The following is an 18,535-nucleotide window of genomic DNA, read 5'->3' as shown; positions in this document are numbered from 1 at the left end:
TTTCTTGTTTCTTCACAACTTCAGGTATAGCACTCCTGTGAGAAGCATTGGCAGAGCACTGCATGCTTGAGGCACTAATAGCTTGTGAGGACCTACTGTGCCTGTCTGGATGGTCTACTGCTGGCACTGGCATTGGAGACTCCAAAAAAGTAACACACTCAACACCCAACTGTATCCATGTTCATCGTCCCATGATCGAGCCGACACTTTCCTCAAGTTTGGACTTTGGACTGGAACAGCCAACTTTGTCCACGATTCAGACACGGGACCAAACTATCACTATACACACCAATCAGAAAATCGACAATGCAGAATGTCTCAGATCTGGCCATGCCCATTCAATTGTCTCCATAAATAACATGAAACAACACCTGTCTTTATTGCAACCACCACTCTAACCTCAAGTTTTTCGACATCAAACAAACCGACCATTCATTCACCAGACACATTTTTGACATAGGGCCGCCCTCTAAGTTTGACCCTTCGTCAGGGTCCCGTTGAACTCAAAGCTGCTGATGCAGCAGTTTTGGTGTACGTTCTGAAGCTACGAATGCAATTGAATCTAATACGAATAACTAGATACAGCGTAAATCAACACTATGTCAAACTGTTAATACCCTACAATGTTGGGGCACGCAACGTGCGTCGCCTAAATATTGACAGGAACAGCGGTCAAGAACGCCAGCGTGTAAGGAGATGTCGACTTGCCAAAAGCTGCACACCAGCGTGGAAGCTTCTCGAGAACCGTCTCGACCATTGGCGTGACCCTGTTCACGTCTGTTCTTAGTTTTACCAGGAGAGGAGGGTCCTCTGCGTTAGCTTCCTTTGGAGATGCCTGTGTCGCTTTACTTGACCAGAAAAGGGTTAACTGGAATTTTGTTGGTGCGTTCTTGCCGCCTGCAAACTGGATTGTATGCCATCCGTCCACCTCGCTCTTGCCACCCAGTTGAACCAACTTATCTGACTCCACTGAGTAAAATAACGCATATAGAGATCAGTTAGATGGCAAATAACAACAATCTACTTCACCTAGATCTGTCGACCTATTCGATTGTAACTCACCTTGAACAGTGAAGTCATCGATTTCTTGCATATTGATTGCGAGTGACCACCGTGTAGATGACTTGGTATCAACTGATACTACTGTTCTGCGGGCATCATCGGTAGCAGAATCGCTTTCAACATGGAGCAGTGGAACTTCTGATTTGCTCCATCCAGTACTGCTCCCTTTGTAACTCCTGCAGCCATACTTCACGGTAAATGTCACAAAATCAGTTGTCATATTCTTTCCGCAAGAAAACTCTTCCCCTCTTAGGTCCATCAATTCCTGTGTCAACTTTCCAGGCATGTTCGAGAACAGGGAAACATAGGATAATGGTTCCGTGTTTCCATCGTTCGTTCTTGTAGTATCAACAACATGCACAACCTGAGGAAATAGTGAATCAGTTATCATTTAATAAGTAGGAGTATTCATTGCTAGTATGAGCTTTTTAATACAAATATGGGAACATTATGACAATTGCAGGCAAACGAATTTTCAAGAACATCCCAGAAAATTATTTGCTAATATAAGTTGTTTTATGCCTATGAAAATTGAAATACCTGAAATTTCGAGACAAATTAATTTTTTTCTTGATTTCTACTCCCTTTGTTCCAAAATAAGTGTCATGATTTTTGGTCAAACTGGAACAGAGTAAGTACCTATTATCCCCTTGCCGAACAATTGCATTTCTAAGTAGGCAACTGTACACAGTTAATGACAATGCAAGATAATTCATTGTGTTTGGGAACGTTTGAAGGACACAAAAGTCTTCTTGCACTCCTTAATTCTAATACAGAACTACAAAAAAAAATATTTCAATCGGAAGGCGTAAGCATTTACTTCCAATTCTTTCTTTGAAGAAACAGGCTCTCCTTCATGGTATGCATAAGAGATTGTCTTAAAAGGATACTGGATTGTTAAACATAAAAATTATCCTTTTCAGGTTACAGAGATAGCAAATGATGACAAATTATGGAAATCATACGACAACACCCGATGAGTCAAAACAGTTAAACACCTAGTCAAAATATTAGGATACCATTTGTCAAAGTTAAACTCATACTCCCTCCCGTAAGCGACAAAGTGATGTTCCATATATTAACACGGTCTTCAAAATATAACTTTGACCACTAGTTTCTATTTCAATATATGTATAACGACCATCAAAATTGTAGTATTTTGAAAGTAATTCTCGAGACCAATTTATGCACATGGTCTTCAAGTTCCCAATCTAAATATTTAAAGCAATATCGACGGTCAAAGTTTTCATAGCGGTGCTTACATTTACAGAACGAGCAATATCCTCTGTGAATGCTGGAACAATGCCGCTTGATACCAGTACAAGGGCAAGACCAAAGAATGCACACAACACAGAAAGAAGTGTTTTTTTGGCACCTGCATAAAACATTATCTCGGATATAAGCTCATTTGGGTGTGTTATGTCTAAAACAGAAGGCAGATGTATGTACATATTGGAGAAGTCCGGAAATTGGATGCAATGATAGATGTTGAGTACAGTACAGCAATGTTAGAGAGGGGGGGGGGGGTCTAGCCTTCTGCCCAGGGAAAACCACAATCGTCACAAACTTACAGTCATTCCTCAGATTACTTTAGCTTTGAAGCTGCCCGGTAATTTTGGTTTTTTAGTAGTTTCTTAGTGTGGGTGATCACCTTTGGTGGCCTGTAAATTTTAGCACCATTTTGGCATTACTCTAATACAGAATGACAAAGCATGATGCATGTTTGAGGGCCAAAATTTAATGACCATTCCAACACACCCCTTACACTATATGTCCCAAATCAAAGCAATATCAAAAAAATTATGAACAAGACAGCAGAAACTCACAAGTCATGTAACGGAAGCAAAATGTGATGATATATCAAGCATGATATGGTTTACCTGAAATATGGACATACGAAAGGAGATACACAAACGTGAAGGACACGACTATAGCGATGGCAACAGCAACTACTACATTTCCAAGCCAGTCTGGTAGTCCACCAGGGTTCCTGCATATATAAGTGCGCACAAGGTTGAAATTAGTTCGGTTAGCTTAGAATAGCTGATGCAATACTCTCTGATAACAACATTTAAGTATAAAATTTAATCATGGCCCTAACTGGCATAGCAAATGAGAAAATAAAGAACAAGTTTGGACGCCGCAGGCTCTAGATATTTACCTATCAGCACGTACAATGCTGCCAACCATCACATCTACCAAGCGAATAAACAAACCAGCAGATGACATAACTGGCACAGCCAAAGCCAGGACCAATGTAAAGACCTTAAGCTGTTTAGGTGACCTTACAGGAGTTAGTGTTGCTTCCATAAGACCATCTGCAACGAAACAACAGCCGTTAATACTCAAAGTTGAATATCAACATATTAACTCTCAGATAGTCACCCCAACTTACATGCAAAAGCAGGCGAAACAAGCCAGATGAGTGCTATATACGATGCTCCGACCTTCAAATAGGTTCCGACTATCAAAACTATAAGCCATTGGACAAAACCAGATTTGAAAATCCACCTCTCAGCTTCCAGGCCAACAATGTAATCCATTGTGTTACCAGTTAGACCTGGCTTTGTTCTTGAATACACTTCTTGAATGTGCCTCTTTAGGAGAATAAATCCAAAATGCTGACCAATGAATGCGCCAAGCAGTGCAGGTGAACCAAATAAGCCAATAACTAACCATGGATTTCTAACAAATGGAACAGGAAAGGGACAAATATGCGGCAGGGCAAATGCCACGACAACCGGTAAGAAGATAGAAAATATCAACGTCAAAATAATGCTCAAACATGATATTCCAAAGGACATAAGACCAGGACGTCCGCCCATAAGCAGTGATGTTCCCCATATCAGAAGTGACTGAAATATTATTGAGTTGTGAAACATGGTTGCTAGTCGCTGTGGATAGACCACCATGTACTTGCCCTGCAAAAGTAGTAACATACAAGTGATAAGCTGAAACAAAAGAAAATTCAGTTGAATAAGAAATCGTACTAACTAAATCTGCATTCTTTTCCAGATACGAACAAATATCTTGCCTGTTTCCCAGGTGCACTTTTTTTTTGCAGATATGAACACATATCATGGTCTAAGTTTACTTTTGAGGGAATCCATTGCTCTAAATTTATGCCAGCAAAGCCAAACAACACCAATCATCAAAAGCACTAGAGTTTTTTTGAGGAATCATATGGTGCCGGGAGCACAGAAATATATAATCCTAGCTTCAAATCTAATTCTGATGTTTAGTTTGAATCATGGTATGACCTGGTGACAGAACAATGGCACTCCAGATGATACTTAAAAGGAGGTAAGGCATGGGGAGTGCCATGCAAAAACTCCATTGCTCTAAGCAAACAAAATCAAAGAACATACCATGCCATCAAAGATAGACAGCTCATCTAAGAATTGGGTCATACTTCAAAGTAATATATGATGTACTCCCAACCATTATATCTTGCCATTTATTTTCAACAAAGATAGACAACTCATCTAAGCAAACAAATTCAGTTTTTACAGAGGGAGTAAAATATAGTGTTATTTCTATTAGGGCAAAATATGAGCCATTTATTTTCTCTTCTTTGCCCCAGTTATACCCATACCCCCATTATATCTTGCCATCCAGACAAATTTAACTTCGCCCAAGCATCACAATTCACAAAGATTTTTCTCCAAAGAATACATCTTTGTTTCATAAAAAAAAATGCTGATGATAAAGAATTCACACATCATTCGTTGGCCATACTGTTGCCTGAGTTTACATGGCAATAATTTTGAATTATAAAATTGGTCAAATCCTTACGGTCCTTTATTATCTGAAAAATTAGCATATGAAGACCTATAGAGATCAAAAATTTCCCACAGGAACTTACGAAAAGCAAAATCTATACATGTGCTTGCTTAGCTTAATGAAAAAAAATCAGATATTGCATGGTACAGTCATAATGTTTGATAACAAAAATATTTTAATACGATATACCAGAATGTCAAAAAAAATATCCTTCTTCTGCTCTGTGCTCTCTTGCTTTGCCTGGTGTGCGTCTTTCATAAATTTTGGTGATGAAGCAGCATGTAGTAGGAAGGCAAGCATATTTTCTCCATTATGCTGAAGGGATCCTGGTTTCAGGAGCTCCATTTTGTCATTCTGCACAGAAGACGGCAATGAAATCGAGTAAGCAACTAGTACAATGTTTGGCATCAAAAAATAGATTGAAGCTGCCACCACATATTCTGTTGACCTCGATCTACACTCACAATATTAACAAAAGTTACAAATACCATTACATCTAAATCTATCACCTCATTCTTTTTTTTAGGGAAGCTATCACCTTGTTCTAATTTCTGTTTGGAAGATAGAAATACAATATCATGGCAATAAAATTATTGTAATCAAATCTCACTAGGAAACATATGGCTGGATTCATTTAAGAATTAAACAGCTTGCATTCATACTCTACGAGGAACTGTGGAACAATCAGCTGGATCCTCAAGACGTGAAGTTCACATGTGATGTTTCCACCTTGTAATCTATCAAAAAGCTACTTTTGGTTCGGAAACATGTATACTCGTTATATTCCTTTTTGCATCAAAAAAGCGAATGACAGCAACATAGCTTAATCTCAAGGTCCATAATCTCTAGCTCTTCAAACCAGTACCAGCAGTAGACTCTTTCACAGAGTAGATGATATAGATATGTTAGTTATCATGTTCATAACAAATACTCCCTCTGTAAAGAAATATAAGACTTTTTAGATCACTACTTTAGTGATCTAAAAAGTAGTACATACATACACATATAAAGTCATCAAGCAAACCTTTGTGTGATACACAGATGTCGTATCTGTATATGCAAAATCAAGGCCAGGAAGACCAGCAACCTCCTCATATATTTGGAAATCAGTAGCAGATTTTATTGCTCCAGAACGGAAAACATCCTGCAATTACAAGTTTATGTCATGTCATATTTGCAACCTCCTACGAAGACAACTAAGATTGAACTATGCTGGTTGAGTAAAGTGACACATCGAACTGTCTTCGTTCACTCTAGCAACAGGATATCACTTGAAACCTCTTCTATAAGTTTTGTGCTAGGATCAACAAGTGGGTGTGAGGTGGATGAGAAACAATCATGTCCCTCATTTTTCTTATAAAAAGGTGAATTAAATAGGGCATTTCACTCCATGTTGCTCTGAGCTGCTTGATTTCAGAGTTGCTGGAAACATGACAAAGTTGCTATAGTTATTTGCTATGATCCAATGTTCCCCGCTTCTGGCCAAAATATAATTTACTTTTTATCTAACAATAATTGGAACAGGAAAATCATTCAAACCTCTATAGTTGGCCAATAATGTATGCAGACTGCACCTGACAGGGTAAATGAACCTCTATGAAAAGAGGAAAATGTTCTCTCTAGGACAGCAAAAACCGAGAATCAAATAAACACAATGTGTTACCTGTGTAGCTATCTGAGCAGATGGGTATTTCGCTACAGCAGCAAAGCTCTCCAAAGCCCATTGGTGAGTACCCTGTACATGAAAAAAAAATAGTAAGGTACACGAAAAGGTTCAAAATCAATTCTTTTGTAACAAATTGAACAATGTACAGCAATTAAAAAACAGAAAGAAAAAAAATCTGATGCATCGGCGACAAAGTAACTCAGGGTTTGAAAATGTTCAGAAACCTTATTTACTATCATTAGGCATTAGCAACAAACTAAAATTTAGAACAGCTACATGATTGTTACAATTGCAAATGCAAGCATAATTTCTGTAAACAAATCGTGAACCCAACCTGAAAAAGGGTGGATTTCCCACTGATACCCATAGCTTCCAAATCAACAGCAAAACGTACTGAGTTTCTCCAGTGGTGCTGCACAAATATTAGTAAATTACATTATGGAGCATAACGACAATGACCTATGTACCAGTTACAAGATGATTTATGTGTAACATATGAAAATAGTGACCTGAGTTATAAAACTGTGGGCCCCATCAAGACCCTCTTCTTCCCCTGTGTTGAACAGAAACAGGACGCCACTCTTAAACCCATGCGCCCACTGAGCCACTCCCCGTGCCAGCTCTAGCATGACTCCTACACATGAGCTGCAATCCCCGGCACCTTCCCTGAATAAGAATAGAAGTTAGAGGTTCTTTTTTCTCAAAAACTGACAACGGGGAAGGAAAAAAGTGGAAGTTTTTACAAGAGTTGGTCTGCTACAGTACACATATTTGCAATATGTAAGCATTAGTGTGTCAATAAATTTAAATCCTATTAACATTAGATATACACTTGAACAGTCTGAAAACCTGCTAAATTACTCGTAAAAATCATCGTCACAGAATTGTTCCTTAAAAACAAGCCTCAAAAGCTATATTCTCGTTCAACCTTCATGTGCTGTCAAGCTATCCTTAGCAAATTTTAGATCTCGATATCTCCTGCTTATAGTTAAAGAACCGTGCACGACTGAGCCCACATATTTGTTTAACCTCACTTATATCGCATACATTTCATTTAATCCACTCTCTGCACTCACCCCTTCCTCAATTGAATAATAACATGGCACTCAAGTTGATTATTGCATATTACATTCAACAAAAATAAAACCACTAAGTGTCCAAAAGTCATGTGGAAACTCTTTGTATCTGATGTAACCAATTAACGTGCTGATGATTAAGCATATCGATTACATTACATAATGCAAAGCAGAAGCAAAATTTCCTCATAAGGGAGAAGACAGAGCCTTACGTTGTGGAAACTGTGTCAATATGAGAAGAGACCAGAATCAAATTTTCTTCAGCTTCCGGTAAATACTTGGGAACAATTCTGAGGATCACGTGCTTAAGGTCTGAGTACAAGAGTGTTTTTCCCTTGAAAAGACCACCAGCTAGACGATTTGCACCAATATCCGTGTGGAACAGCTCCACTTGAACATCAACGTCCCAATGAGCTGTCTTCTTTATTTTCTCTGCTTCTGCATATACATACTATTGCATGGACATGTCAAGATGGATAGTGCAACTAAAAATAGCTGTAGAAAAATGATAAGTTCCAAACAACAATAGCACACAATAAATCGGGACTGTATCATACCCATCCAGATGGGAGAAAAGGTTGAAAAACAGTAAAAGTGAAAGATAAGAGGAAGAAATAATTAAGTGGCTCCTCACTTTAACTTATACTGTAATAATTATTCTCCACTAAATCCCCTTTCTAGTTCTTATGACCAAACCCCAGACCTCAATTTTTTCTCAACCCCCAGTGCCTCCATGGCTGGTGTGGGTGTGCACTTCTGGTGGTCAAAGTAACGGCTAAGCTTGTCTTGACTTCCAGGTAGAAGCATGGGCGAGATTAGCAACTAACAGCCAGGATCAGGTTGGTGATTGCAAGGTGGAAGGGCTGAGAGCCTGAGAGAAGTCAACAAAGGTGTTGCCTTTTGCATCTTGGTTATGGTATAGGTAGTTAGTTGGCAAGAATTGGCATCCAATGTATTCGCAGTGTCTGACTGCACTAGCTTCGACCTGGCATGGCCCCATTAACGCACTTAAGTGACCTGGTGTTCAAGTTTTTTTTTTCTGAATGTGCATTTTCTGCGCACTGTGGCTAACGAACCACCCTCACGGTGTACAAGTTCAGTGACACACCATGCTTACCTAGATTTGCATTTTCTACGTACCGTGGTTAAACGAAGCATTCGCATGCTGCAGAAGTTCAGTGACCCAACATACTTACCTAGATGTGCCTTTTCTACAGATCGCGGCTAAACGAACCACTTGCACGGTGCATAAGTTCAGTGACCCACCATACTTACCTAGATGTGCCTTTTCTACAGATCGCGGCTAAACGAACCACTTGCACGGTGCATATGTTCAGTGACCCACCACGCAATTTATTCCTGGGTTGAACACATGGAAGTTTCTAGGTGCCCTTTTAATTATATAATAATAAAGAAATATGAGCTTAGTAGAATTATTCATTCACACGACACAGATTTTCATCAGTAAATATAGCCCAAAAGTAAGTGCTCCAGCTTCCCCCAACCACATAGCTAATTATCATGACTTAAAAAATATACTTTCTAACACAACAATATAAAATGCAGACTTAAAAAGCCTCTTTCCTACTAGAGCTCTACTAATTAAACAGGACACTACAATCAGTGTCGACATTCAACACCCAACAGCTAGTTCCATCCAAACTGGAAAGTGTCAGCGAGCACCCATGTTTCGAACATATCAATGCATAATAACATTAACGGCAATGTTATAATTGGTCTGGAGACTGAAATTGTAAGTAAAAGCCTGTTAAAAATGCAAAAGCAAAGAAGCTTGAAAGGACAACCTGCACAGCAAGATCGAGAGCATCTGAACCAACTGGATGAGGACCCAGGCTTGTCAAGTACTTCACATGCTTAAGGGCAGAAGCCTCTGAGAAGCCCCGCTTACCAGCCTGCTCGGCACCAAGGGGCAAAGGAAGACTCGCAAACTGCATACGGTAAACAGACCAGGATCCATGAACGAAAAGTATAAACAACCCCAGCAACAAATAAGCGCTCCTCTTATGCCTGCTGTTATCTTTATCAGAATCGACTGCTGCATCAACATTAGGCTTCTCATGTGTTGATACAGAAGAACCTCGCCCTCGAGGCATTCTGCGTGTTTAAATGTAGTGAAACGCCTGAAAAAGAATGGGCTGTTAAAAAACAATTATCTTCGCAGTACCATAACAAACATTACACGATATTACCACTTGTAGCAGAAAATTAAAATACAATTAGTAAGCATTCAATTCCATATGCAGAAATGGAATTCCCACAATGCACGATGATAAATGTTTTGAGTTCCAGCTGCCAAAAAGAAAGATTTCACATGGATCCAGGCTAAATAAAATGCAGATCGGATAATCCCAGTTTTGTTCAGGATCGGATAATCAGTATGTTCCACCACTGTAAGAACTGGGTGTGTGCTAACAGCTAACCTCCCACGTTTCCACATGAGAAAATGCATGCACAGTCTAAGCAGTAGTAATCAGACACTACACAGAGTCTCAGGGCGTCCTAATTTTTCAGTGATGTTCTTCGCGCAGTTCAACTGACACCCCATGGTTCACAGTTTCAGAGCAGGGATGCTCCCCAAGTTCAGAAGCTAGGTGGAACAGGTCCCTACTCCATAGTCAGCTGGTTACGAACGGGAAACTTGAAAACAAGAGAACGGATTGGCTATTCAAGACGACCACAAGTCGTTACTGAAACAGGAACTGAAACTCTGAGAGTCTATGGATGAGAAGTGGCCGCTTTTGGCTACATGTTACGTTACCATAAAAGAGGAGGCAGAGAATTGGTAGGTTGATTCACATTTACTGCGTCCAAGGTTCTTTTTAAGAAGCCAGAGTGTGTGGACCAGGGCAGCAAAGTACTAGCATATGGCAAGGAGAATTTCCAGCCTTGAATATTTCACACAAGGGCGGCAAAAAGGGACCCAGCTTGCAGTTCTAGACGGTGCATTTACCAGAGATCATGGGAAAGTCGTGGCCTGCCTGTCAGGCTTGAGAAAAGCCAGCCATTAATTACCAAGAACAGGTTGCAGCACCGTGTGACATCTGAAACTAATTACCCAGCTAATGGCGATCTCAGTTATGAAGTTTCGAGTCAATGGCACAATTAGCCACGGAGGGCGTTGGGGATTCAGACTTGCCCCAAAATTCTGTTTCCTTTTACCGATTAAACTGGTATCGACACTAGTATTAGTTCTATATAATTGACAGCCAAGACTCTACTTCCTATGTGGGCGAGGTCATCTGAGAGATCGCCTATGAGTGATGGACAGGATTAGTAGCGGCGCACACGCAGGAAACGAACCCGCAACTAACTACCATGATGGAGGGAGCTGCTAGTAGAGAGAGGAAGATTCAGATTCGGTTTGCGAAGGGAAGAAACGGAGCAGAATTGTATAGCAGCAAGCTAGTGCCAGCGCTTTCCTCACCAGTGGAAGAAGAATCCACGCCCGTGCGGATCTCCAGAGAGGCCGGCGGCGAGGGGAGCGGAGCTCTTGCTTCGGCGGGGAGGTTATCTCGGCGTGGACTGCAGTCTGGACTCTGGAGGGGATGGGGCGGCAGGCCGTTAGGATTTCGGTCGCCTCTCTCTATTTTTTACGCGAGGGAGGGGAAGCAGCAGGGAGACGCCCGCGCCGCGCGGAGCGGAGATTCGGGGTTATGATGAGGGGAAGGAGAGGGGGGAAGAAGGAAGGACGGCGATCGCATCGCATCGCAGGGACCCAAGAGCGTGCCTGGCCCGTGGCCCGTGCTAGGAGGAGTACTTGGACGTAGGCAGACACGAGATGCTGGACTGGTGTCGTGTTGCGCGGGGTGTATGGGCCATATGGGGCGGGACGAGGCACTGTGCGCCCTGCCCGCCTCTGTGACGAGCTCACGAGCCCGTCCGTCGCCCGTCCCCTACTTCTCTGTTCCTCCCGTGGCGTGGAGGACCGCAAGGATGTCAGGCACAGGGTCCCCTCTGAAGCGTCCCGTGTTCATCTTCTTGTTGGCTGATGACACGGTTTTGTCCGTCCAGAGCTCGAACTGCTTTCCCGTGATTTTATTTCGTTTTTTTAAGTTGGAAGAAGAGCTGCTAAGATTCCATTGAAGAAGAAGAATTCCGATGGCTGAAACTGCTCGGTTAGTTAAACTAGGTCTAATAAAGCACCACAAGACATACAAAGGCGCCAAAAGGCTGAGCCAACACAGCACAAAACCAAAGGCACATTGCCGAGGAGGTCGGTGTCATCATACATCGCCATCCACGCTCATGGCCCGACGACTTTGGCTTCGCCAAAACTTCACCCAAGAGGACCATTTTGTTGTACTGATCATGACCGCCACAAAGCATGTTTGACGGCCTCATCGACACTTGAGAGAGAAGAGATATCCGATAGAGGAGTGGCCATGTGCCGCTCCGGTCTCGAGAGGACGACCAACCTGACTTGTCTGTCCAAAGTGCTTCAATCATGCAACACCGCTAGCCAACTACTGGCCACAACCTAATGCACCACCGCAAACATCTTGCCACCGGGAGCTCCCGGTCAACTGCTCAACCACAGACAAGGTGCTCCTGCCAAAAGGTCAAATCTCCAAAACGATGCTTCCATCAAAGAAACGACGCCAAGAACGTCGCCACTGTCGATCCGATAAGCGGATCTCGGCTTTCACCCGAGACTATAACTCAAGAGCGGGATAGGTGCAAAACTCCTCGGTGAAGCCTTCAACAAGGAAGCAGCATACGCATGTGTTGCCATCACCGGCTAAGAGCGAGACTTTCTCCGCATAAATGCGCAGCTACGCCAAAGACCATGCCCTGGACGCACCCACCACAAGAACTGGAGACTGCTGCTCCTTCGAACTGGAGACTGATGCTCCTTCCATCCCGACCAGAGGACAACCGACGACTCCGCTGCTCACCAGAGAACCCAGCACTCGTCACACATCGTGCCCAGATCGGGCCCATCATCGCCCGAACCAGATCTGGCTGGCCCAAACCGCCATCGCGCGCTCATCCGGCGAACCTCCTCGGCGCCACCGCATCACCACATCTAGCGCTAGACCGCCACCACCACTAACAAATGTGCACCGGTCCGCCGCGAGCCGAGGCCTGATACATCTCCAACGTATCTATATTTTTTATTGTTTCATACTATTATATTATCAATCATGTATGCTTTACATGCAATTTTATATCATTTTGGGGAACTAACCTATTAACTCAGTGTCCAGTGTCAGTTTCTGTTTTTGCCTATTTTATTATTTCACGAGAAAACCATACCAAACAAAATCCAACTACGATCAAACTTTACGATGTTTTTTCTGGACCAGGAGAGACCCTAGAAGCTACGGGGGAAGCCAAAAGATGTACGAGAGAGACACAAGCTCATACCACCTGAGCTTGTGGGCTCCTCGTAACTCCAATTGACCTAATTCCAATACTATAAATTCCTTAAAATTCAGAAACCACTAGAGCGAGACCCGAAACAATTATTCTGCCGAAGCAAGCCTCTATTCTTCCGTGATCCCATATGGAGGCCTCCGTCGGCACTCTGCCGGGGGAGGAGTCGATCACGGAGGGCTTCTACATCAACCTTGTCGCCTCCATGATGATGCATGAGTAGTTCCCCACACGACCTACGGGTCCATAGTAGTAGCTAGATCTCTCTCTCTCTCTCTCTCTCTCTCTCTCTCTTGATCTTTGATACATCTTCATCGTATCCACTTTTCCAACGCTTTTTGCTTTTGTTTTGGACTTTAATTTGCATGATTTGAATGAAACTAACCCGAACTGACGCTGTTTTCAGCAGAACTACCATGGTGTTGTTTTTGTGATGAAATAAAAGTTCTCATAATTGAACGAAACTTTTTGAAGATTTATTTCATGATAAATAAAAAATATTGGAACTAAGAACCACCGGAGGGGGGGTCCCTGTCTGCCCACGAGACACCAGGGCGCGCCACGCCCATGGTAGTTGGTGGGGCCCCTAGGGCTCTGAGCAGCTCTTGACAAAAAGGACAAATTGGAGGTTTGTAAAAAGATTACTATTCATGTACTGTTTTTGCCTGATTTGTCTTTTTTGTTGGAAGCTGCTCAGGTGTTCAAATGTTTTAAAATTTGGAGCGGGCCTCACACATCAAATTTTTTATCGTATAGTTTTTTTAGAATTGAATTTGTTACGAATTGTTTTCTAACCGGATGCAGATGAGCCTGGGCACCGAAACGCTGTGTTAGCAAGATATTTCCTCTTCTCTTTACTTTCTCTTTATATTGTGATTTGTTTCTTTTTGAGAAACTTGTTATTTGTTCTCTCAAAGGTTCAGTTTGCAATATCTTTGAAGATATCGATGGATGGATGTCGGTATATGCTATTCGTGTTGTGTTTATCAACCACTTCGAACTCTCCGTCACATGGATGCTTCTCTTCACTGAAAATGACGGGCTGGCCATGCCCGCTCGCGCTTCCCAATTCGAAAATGAAAACAGAATGAATTTGACAAATTGCTCCTGAAGTTAAAAGGCATTCATGAATTTCAAAATGCTCTTCAATTCCAAAATACATGTGGATTAGAAAACAAATCAAGAAATGAAATAATCATGAACTTTGGAAAGACCTTTATGGATTTTAAAAATGTCCCAACTTCCACAAATGTTTGTGAATTCAAATAAGTGTTCCTTAATTTTAAAAACTATGCATAAAATTGAATACATGTTTGCTGATCTGCAATTTTTCATGAAAAAGAAGTGTTATCAAATTTAATTTTTTTTGGAAAATATAAAAATGTCATGAATTGAAAAAATGTTCATGGGTTCACAAAAATTTACAAATTCAAAAATTTATCACGAATAATGTGGTAAAGGGAAAAAAAGAATTATGAAAAAAAAATCAATTTAAAAGTAAAGTAAAAGAAAAAATAACATCCCAGGCGCTTGCTTTTCGGCCGGCTCGGTATGGAGATGAGGTTAGCATCTTTTTTTGTTTAATTTTTAGGTGTTCAGAAATTTAACAGAATAAACAATGTTCACAAAATATTGGGGAAAATGTTTTAAAATTAGAAAAAAGCTCAATATTGAAAAAATATTCACGTATTTAGAAAATGCACCGGATTTTAAAAGATCTTCATGAAATTATAAAGCATTCTGGATAAAAAATGCTCATGAAGATGACAATTATTCCCAAACATAAAAAACTCTAAATATTCAAAATACCAATGAATTTTAAAAATATTCTAGGATTTCAACAAATGTTCATCAATTTGAAATTTTTTCCAAATGTTTTAAAAAATGTTCGTGAATGCCAAAAAAGCATATGGATTTTAGAATTTTCTCGGCTTTGGAAATATTTCTGAATTCAAAAAGGGTTCAATATTTTTTAAACAAAAATTGAAAACATGTTCACGAAATTGAAATTGTTGATTAAACAAAAGTTTTTGTGAATTTAAAATTTGTTTACAATATTAAATAATGTCATGAATATCATGAATGTTTATGAGTTGAGAAAATGTTTACAAAGTCAAAAATTGTTCAGGAAATTTAAAAATAAAATGAGAAAATAAAAGTAACTAAGATCTTTTTAAAATTTAAGTTACCAAACAAAAAAAGTAAATCAACAAATAGAAAATAACATCCCTGACATCTGCTTTTCGGCTGACTGGGATGAGGTGAGGCGGCTCTTTTGTTTTTGTTTTATCTTTTGGTTTTTATTTATTTTTTAAGAAATAAAAAATAACAATAATTTGGAGGGTTTTTTTACAATTTGAACCAGATGCTTTAAATTTAATAAATGTTTAGGACTTTAGAAATATTTCGAATTTTAAAAGATTTTCATGAAACTGAAAAATGTTCTGGATTTTAAAAAATGTCATGGATTGGAAATTATTCCTAGTTATTGAAAAAGGGAAAATGTTAAAAATATTTTCAAATAATCTTGGATTTCAGAAATTGTTCATGAATTCAGAAATATTTCCAAACTTCAGAAAATGTTCATGAGTTTTGGTAATTTTCTTGTATCTCAAATATTGCTCGTGATTTTGAAAATTATTCTTTATTTCAATAAAATCTTTTGAATTTGGAAACAAATGTTCACCACTTAAAAAATATTCTTAGATTTAAAATCATATTACAAATTGCAAAGATAATTACGAATTTGAAAAATGTTCTGGATTCCAAAGAAACATGTTTACTATTTTTTTTAAATCCGAGTTGCAAAAGATGTTCCAAATGTCAAAAAATAATGTGTATGGAAAGATGTCTGAATTTCCAAAAATCTTACCAGATTACAACAAATGTTTTGATTTTTTATAAATTTTAGGAATATTTATGAATTTGAAAATGAGAAAAGGGAAAAAAGAAAAATAAGGAAACTGAAAGAAAAACGAAAGAAAAGGGTATTGAGAGAAAAAAGGGTCCAGGGAAGGTTCTAGATACTTCCCAAAAACCAAGGAGAAGTAACCGGTGATCAGATACTTTATTTATTTTTTCTACATAAATGTGTGGACATTCAGGTATGAAGTTCAGAGAGAAAGGATACATTTGTATGATCCCTTATAACTACCTCTTTGCATCTGCAATGGAGCCTCTAATAAGCAACATTAATGCATGGTTGGAGCAACAAGGGTGTTGTCGGAGGAAAGACAGTGAAGCGCATGCTAGCTACCATCCTCAAGCATGTTCTTTGACTGCAGCTTAAACAACACTGACATGGGCCAAACACACTTTTGCTTTTTGATGCCTTGTTCGCAAGTCTCCAGGTGAAGGACAGCTGGACAAGGGTAAGTCCCCTCAAGTGAGGGGCTCCAAAGGTTTCACTAGGAGTTTGAGGGATATCTATATCTATACTACTATATAGTGTACGAGTTTTGAATTGTAGTAACATCATCAATCCCGGCCGTTGATCTCATAAATCTAATGGTTGAGACTCAACGGATTCACAATGAATAGTAGCCCACACTTGCATCTGCTGGTTTCTGGAACAATCACGTCACACCTCCTCTCTTCACTTGCATCTTCTGGATTCTGGAATAATCACGTCATACCTCCTCTCTTCTCGCCATGGTGCATGTGCCAGTGCATCAGGCAAAGAGCCGAGACATGGGCGGAGACGAGTGAACATTTTTAGCAGGTTCTATACTGTAGAACGGCTAATGACCGCAACTAATTACATCATTAGTCCGTCCAAAAATATATCCATGGAACCAACTACACCGAATATAGAGAAGACCAAAGCCGAGTGACCCATACATGTAGGTGTGGCTAACTACTGTTTTCCCTTGGACAGTTGATCGATTGATTGATCTAGGTGCGTGTTTGACTGGACTACTTAGGGCGTTTTTTGCTGCAGCCCAGTGAAATGTAAAGACCACCACAATACCAATTTTCATTAGCAGAAAACCACCATTTTATAATTCATGGCATAGATCACCGTACGAATGACAGTGACAAAAACATTAATGGTAAATGCTAATTGCTTTAATTCTCTTCCAGTTGTCTTCAAGACATATTTTTGAAATATAGTGAAGACAATTTTCTTTGACATTACATGATTGCAAAGAAAAATAGTTGTAAAGTTCACATTATCAACTTGTTCAACACTTCTGGTTTTAGAGCTCAATTTAAGTTAACGGAAATGTAACATTCTTTTGTAGTTCTAGAGATATATTTTGATAATTTGTCATCAATGCTATCACGAGACCTAACATATCTTGATGTTCCATAACTTTTGTGAACATTGACTTTTCTCCCCCCTCATATCTAAATCCTGGCTCCACCATTGGCCGAGTACGAGAGATGTATTGTCTAGGAGGATAAACAAAAGCAAATAATTAGTGGGTTCCACCATGTAAATCTTCAATTTTTTCCCATGGAAATTTTTGGGTGTCACTAGGCCATAGGCATTGTATCATACCAATTACCAATTTTTTATTACTTCATTTGTGCATGCACACACCAACAATATTTATTTTTGCTCTGAATTCATTGCAAAGTACTATATGTTTTTTTCCTTTTACTAGAATCATAGAAACAATACTATTAAGACGTGCATTGCATGTGTATACATACTAGTAACACTATGAGTGTGAGCGGCAGCGATGACCAAGATTCCTTCCTCCTCTGGCTCTCGGGTAAAATAATTAAACAACGAAACTACTGGAATTTTATCTATTTATGGGCCAACTTAATAATAATTTCAGAAATTCCTAATAAATCCTAGAGGCCCACTTAGCCCATTCATGCAAGGCAAGGGGCACTTGTAAAGTTTAGTCCACCATCTTACTATTTTGGAGGAAGTTGGACCTTTTTATAAGGGAGGTCCTTTCCCCACATGTATGAGTATGAGAATAAAAGGGACATCCATGCGCGCTCCTCCTCCGCCGCCCGACATGGCGCGGCGCGGGTTGCGGGAATGAGCCGATGTCTAAATTTTTGCCACGCACGACGGGTATACAAACGGTCACACGGAAGCTGAAACGTTTTTACTGTAGTGAAGATTGAATACGAACGGCACACCTCTTCGCCTGCTGCCTGTTCGCTTTGTCTCCCTCTGTTGCTTCACCTCCCGTCGCAGCCTGTTCGCCTCTCTCTCCTGTGCCTATATAAGAGAGGTCGCTCCTCCCCAGAGAGACACATCAGAAAGATCATCTCCCTCTCGCGACCAAGTTCCTGAGCACCGCGCTGCTGCTACGTTCTTCCCCATCCCGGCTTGCTGCGTGCACTGCAGGTCGGGACAGTAGGCCTTCAAAACAGCACCTCTTCGAGTCTAGTACGGGAGAAGGGTGATAAGGTTTTTGGGGAGCGCTCTGCGCGACTACTGACTTCTTCGTCACAGACACCCCGTACTCCGACGACTACTTCCCCAACATCGACAACCTCCTCGACGACATGGCTGGAGAGGATGTCGACCCCAAGTCCAGTGCTTCTGCTGTTGTTGTCACGTATGTGTTCTTGCTCGTTC

At 40.5% G+C, this 18,535-nt stretch overlaps 1 protein-coding gene across 1 annotated transcript; it reads right to left on the bottom strand.

Annotated features, from left to right (window-relative positions):
• Positions 1–355: 355 nt before the first annotated feature.
• On the bottom strand, positions 356–11,340 carry LOC123189872 (endoplasmic reticulum metallopeptidase 1). The gene is made up of 14 exons (XM_044602390.1): positions 11,033–11,340; positions 9,393–9,728; positions 7,800–8,038; positions 7,021–7,177; positions 6,846–6,923; positions 6,509–6,580; positions 5,870–5,989; positions 5,035–5,199; positions 3,458–3,983; positions 3,224–3,380; positions 2,943–3,052; positions 2,325–2,437; positions 1,063–1,426; positions 356–969 (listed from the first exon to the last, which is right to left on the bottom strand). Exons 2-14 carry the CDS (start codon positions 9,699–9,701, stop codon positions 650–652), a joined length of 2,730 nt encoding a protein of 909 aa, XP_044458325.1. The 5' UTR covers positions 9,702–9,728; positions 11,033–11,340; the 3' UTR covers positions 356–649.
• Positions 11,341–18,535: the final 7,195 nt, after the last annotated feature.

The sequence above is a fragment of the Triticum aestivum genome, chromosome 2A (assembly GCF_018294505.1).
Source record: "Triticum aestivum cultivar Chinese Spring chromosome 2A, IWGSC CS RefSeq v2.1, whole genome shotgun sequence".
Classification (NCBI taxonomy): Eukaryota; Viridiplantae; Streptophyta; class Magnoliopsida; order Poales; family Poaceae; genus Triticum; species Triticum aestivum.
Note: the sequence above shows the minus strand (reverse complement) of the source record. Positions and strands in the feature narration are given on the sequence as shown.

What these genes read in the sequence shown, in the direction of transcription:
- LOC123189872 (XM_044602390.1), bottom strand. Translation starts at nt 9,701, where the DNA reads ATGCCTCGAGGGCGAGGTTCTTCTGTATCAACACATGAGAAGCCTAAT. An exon ending in CTCTCGATCTTGCTGTGCAG is followed by an intron (nt 8,039 to 9,392) that starts GTTGTCCTTTCA and finishes TCCATGCAATAG; the next exon opens with TATGTATATGCAGAAGCAGA. An exon ending in AGCATTGTACGTGCTGATAG is followed by an intron (nt 3,053 to 3,223) that starts GTAAATATCTAG and finishes TTATATATGCAG; the next exon opens with GAACCCTGGTGGACTACCAG.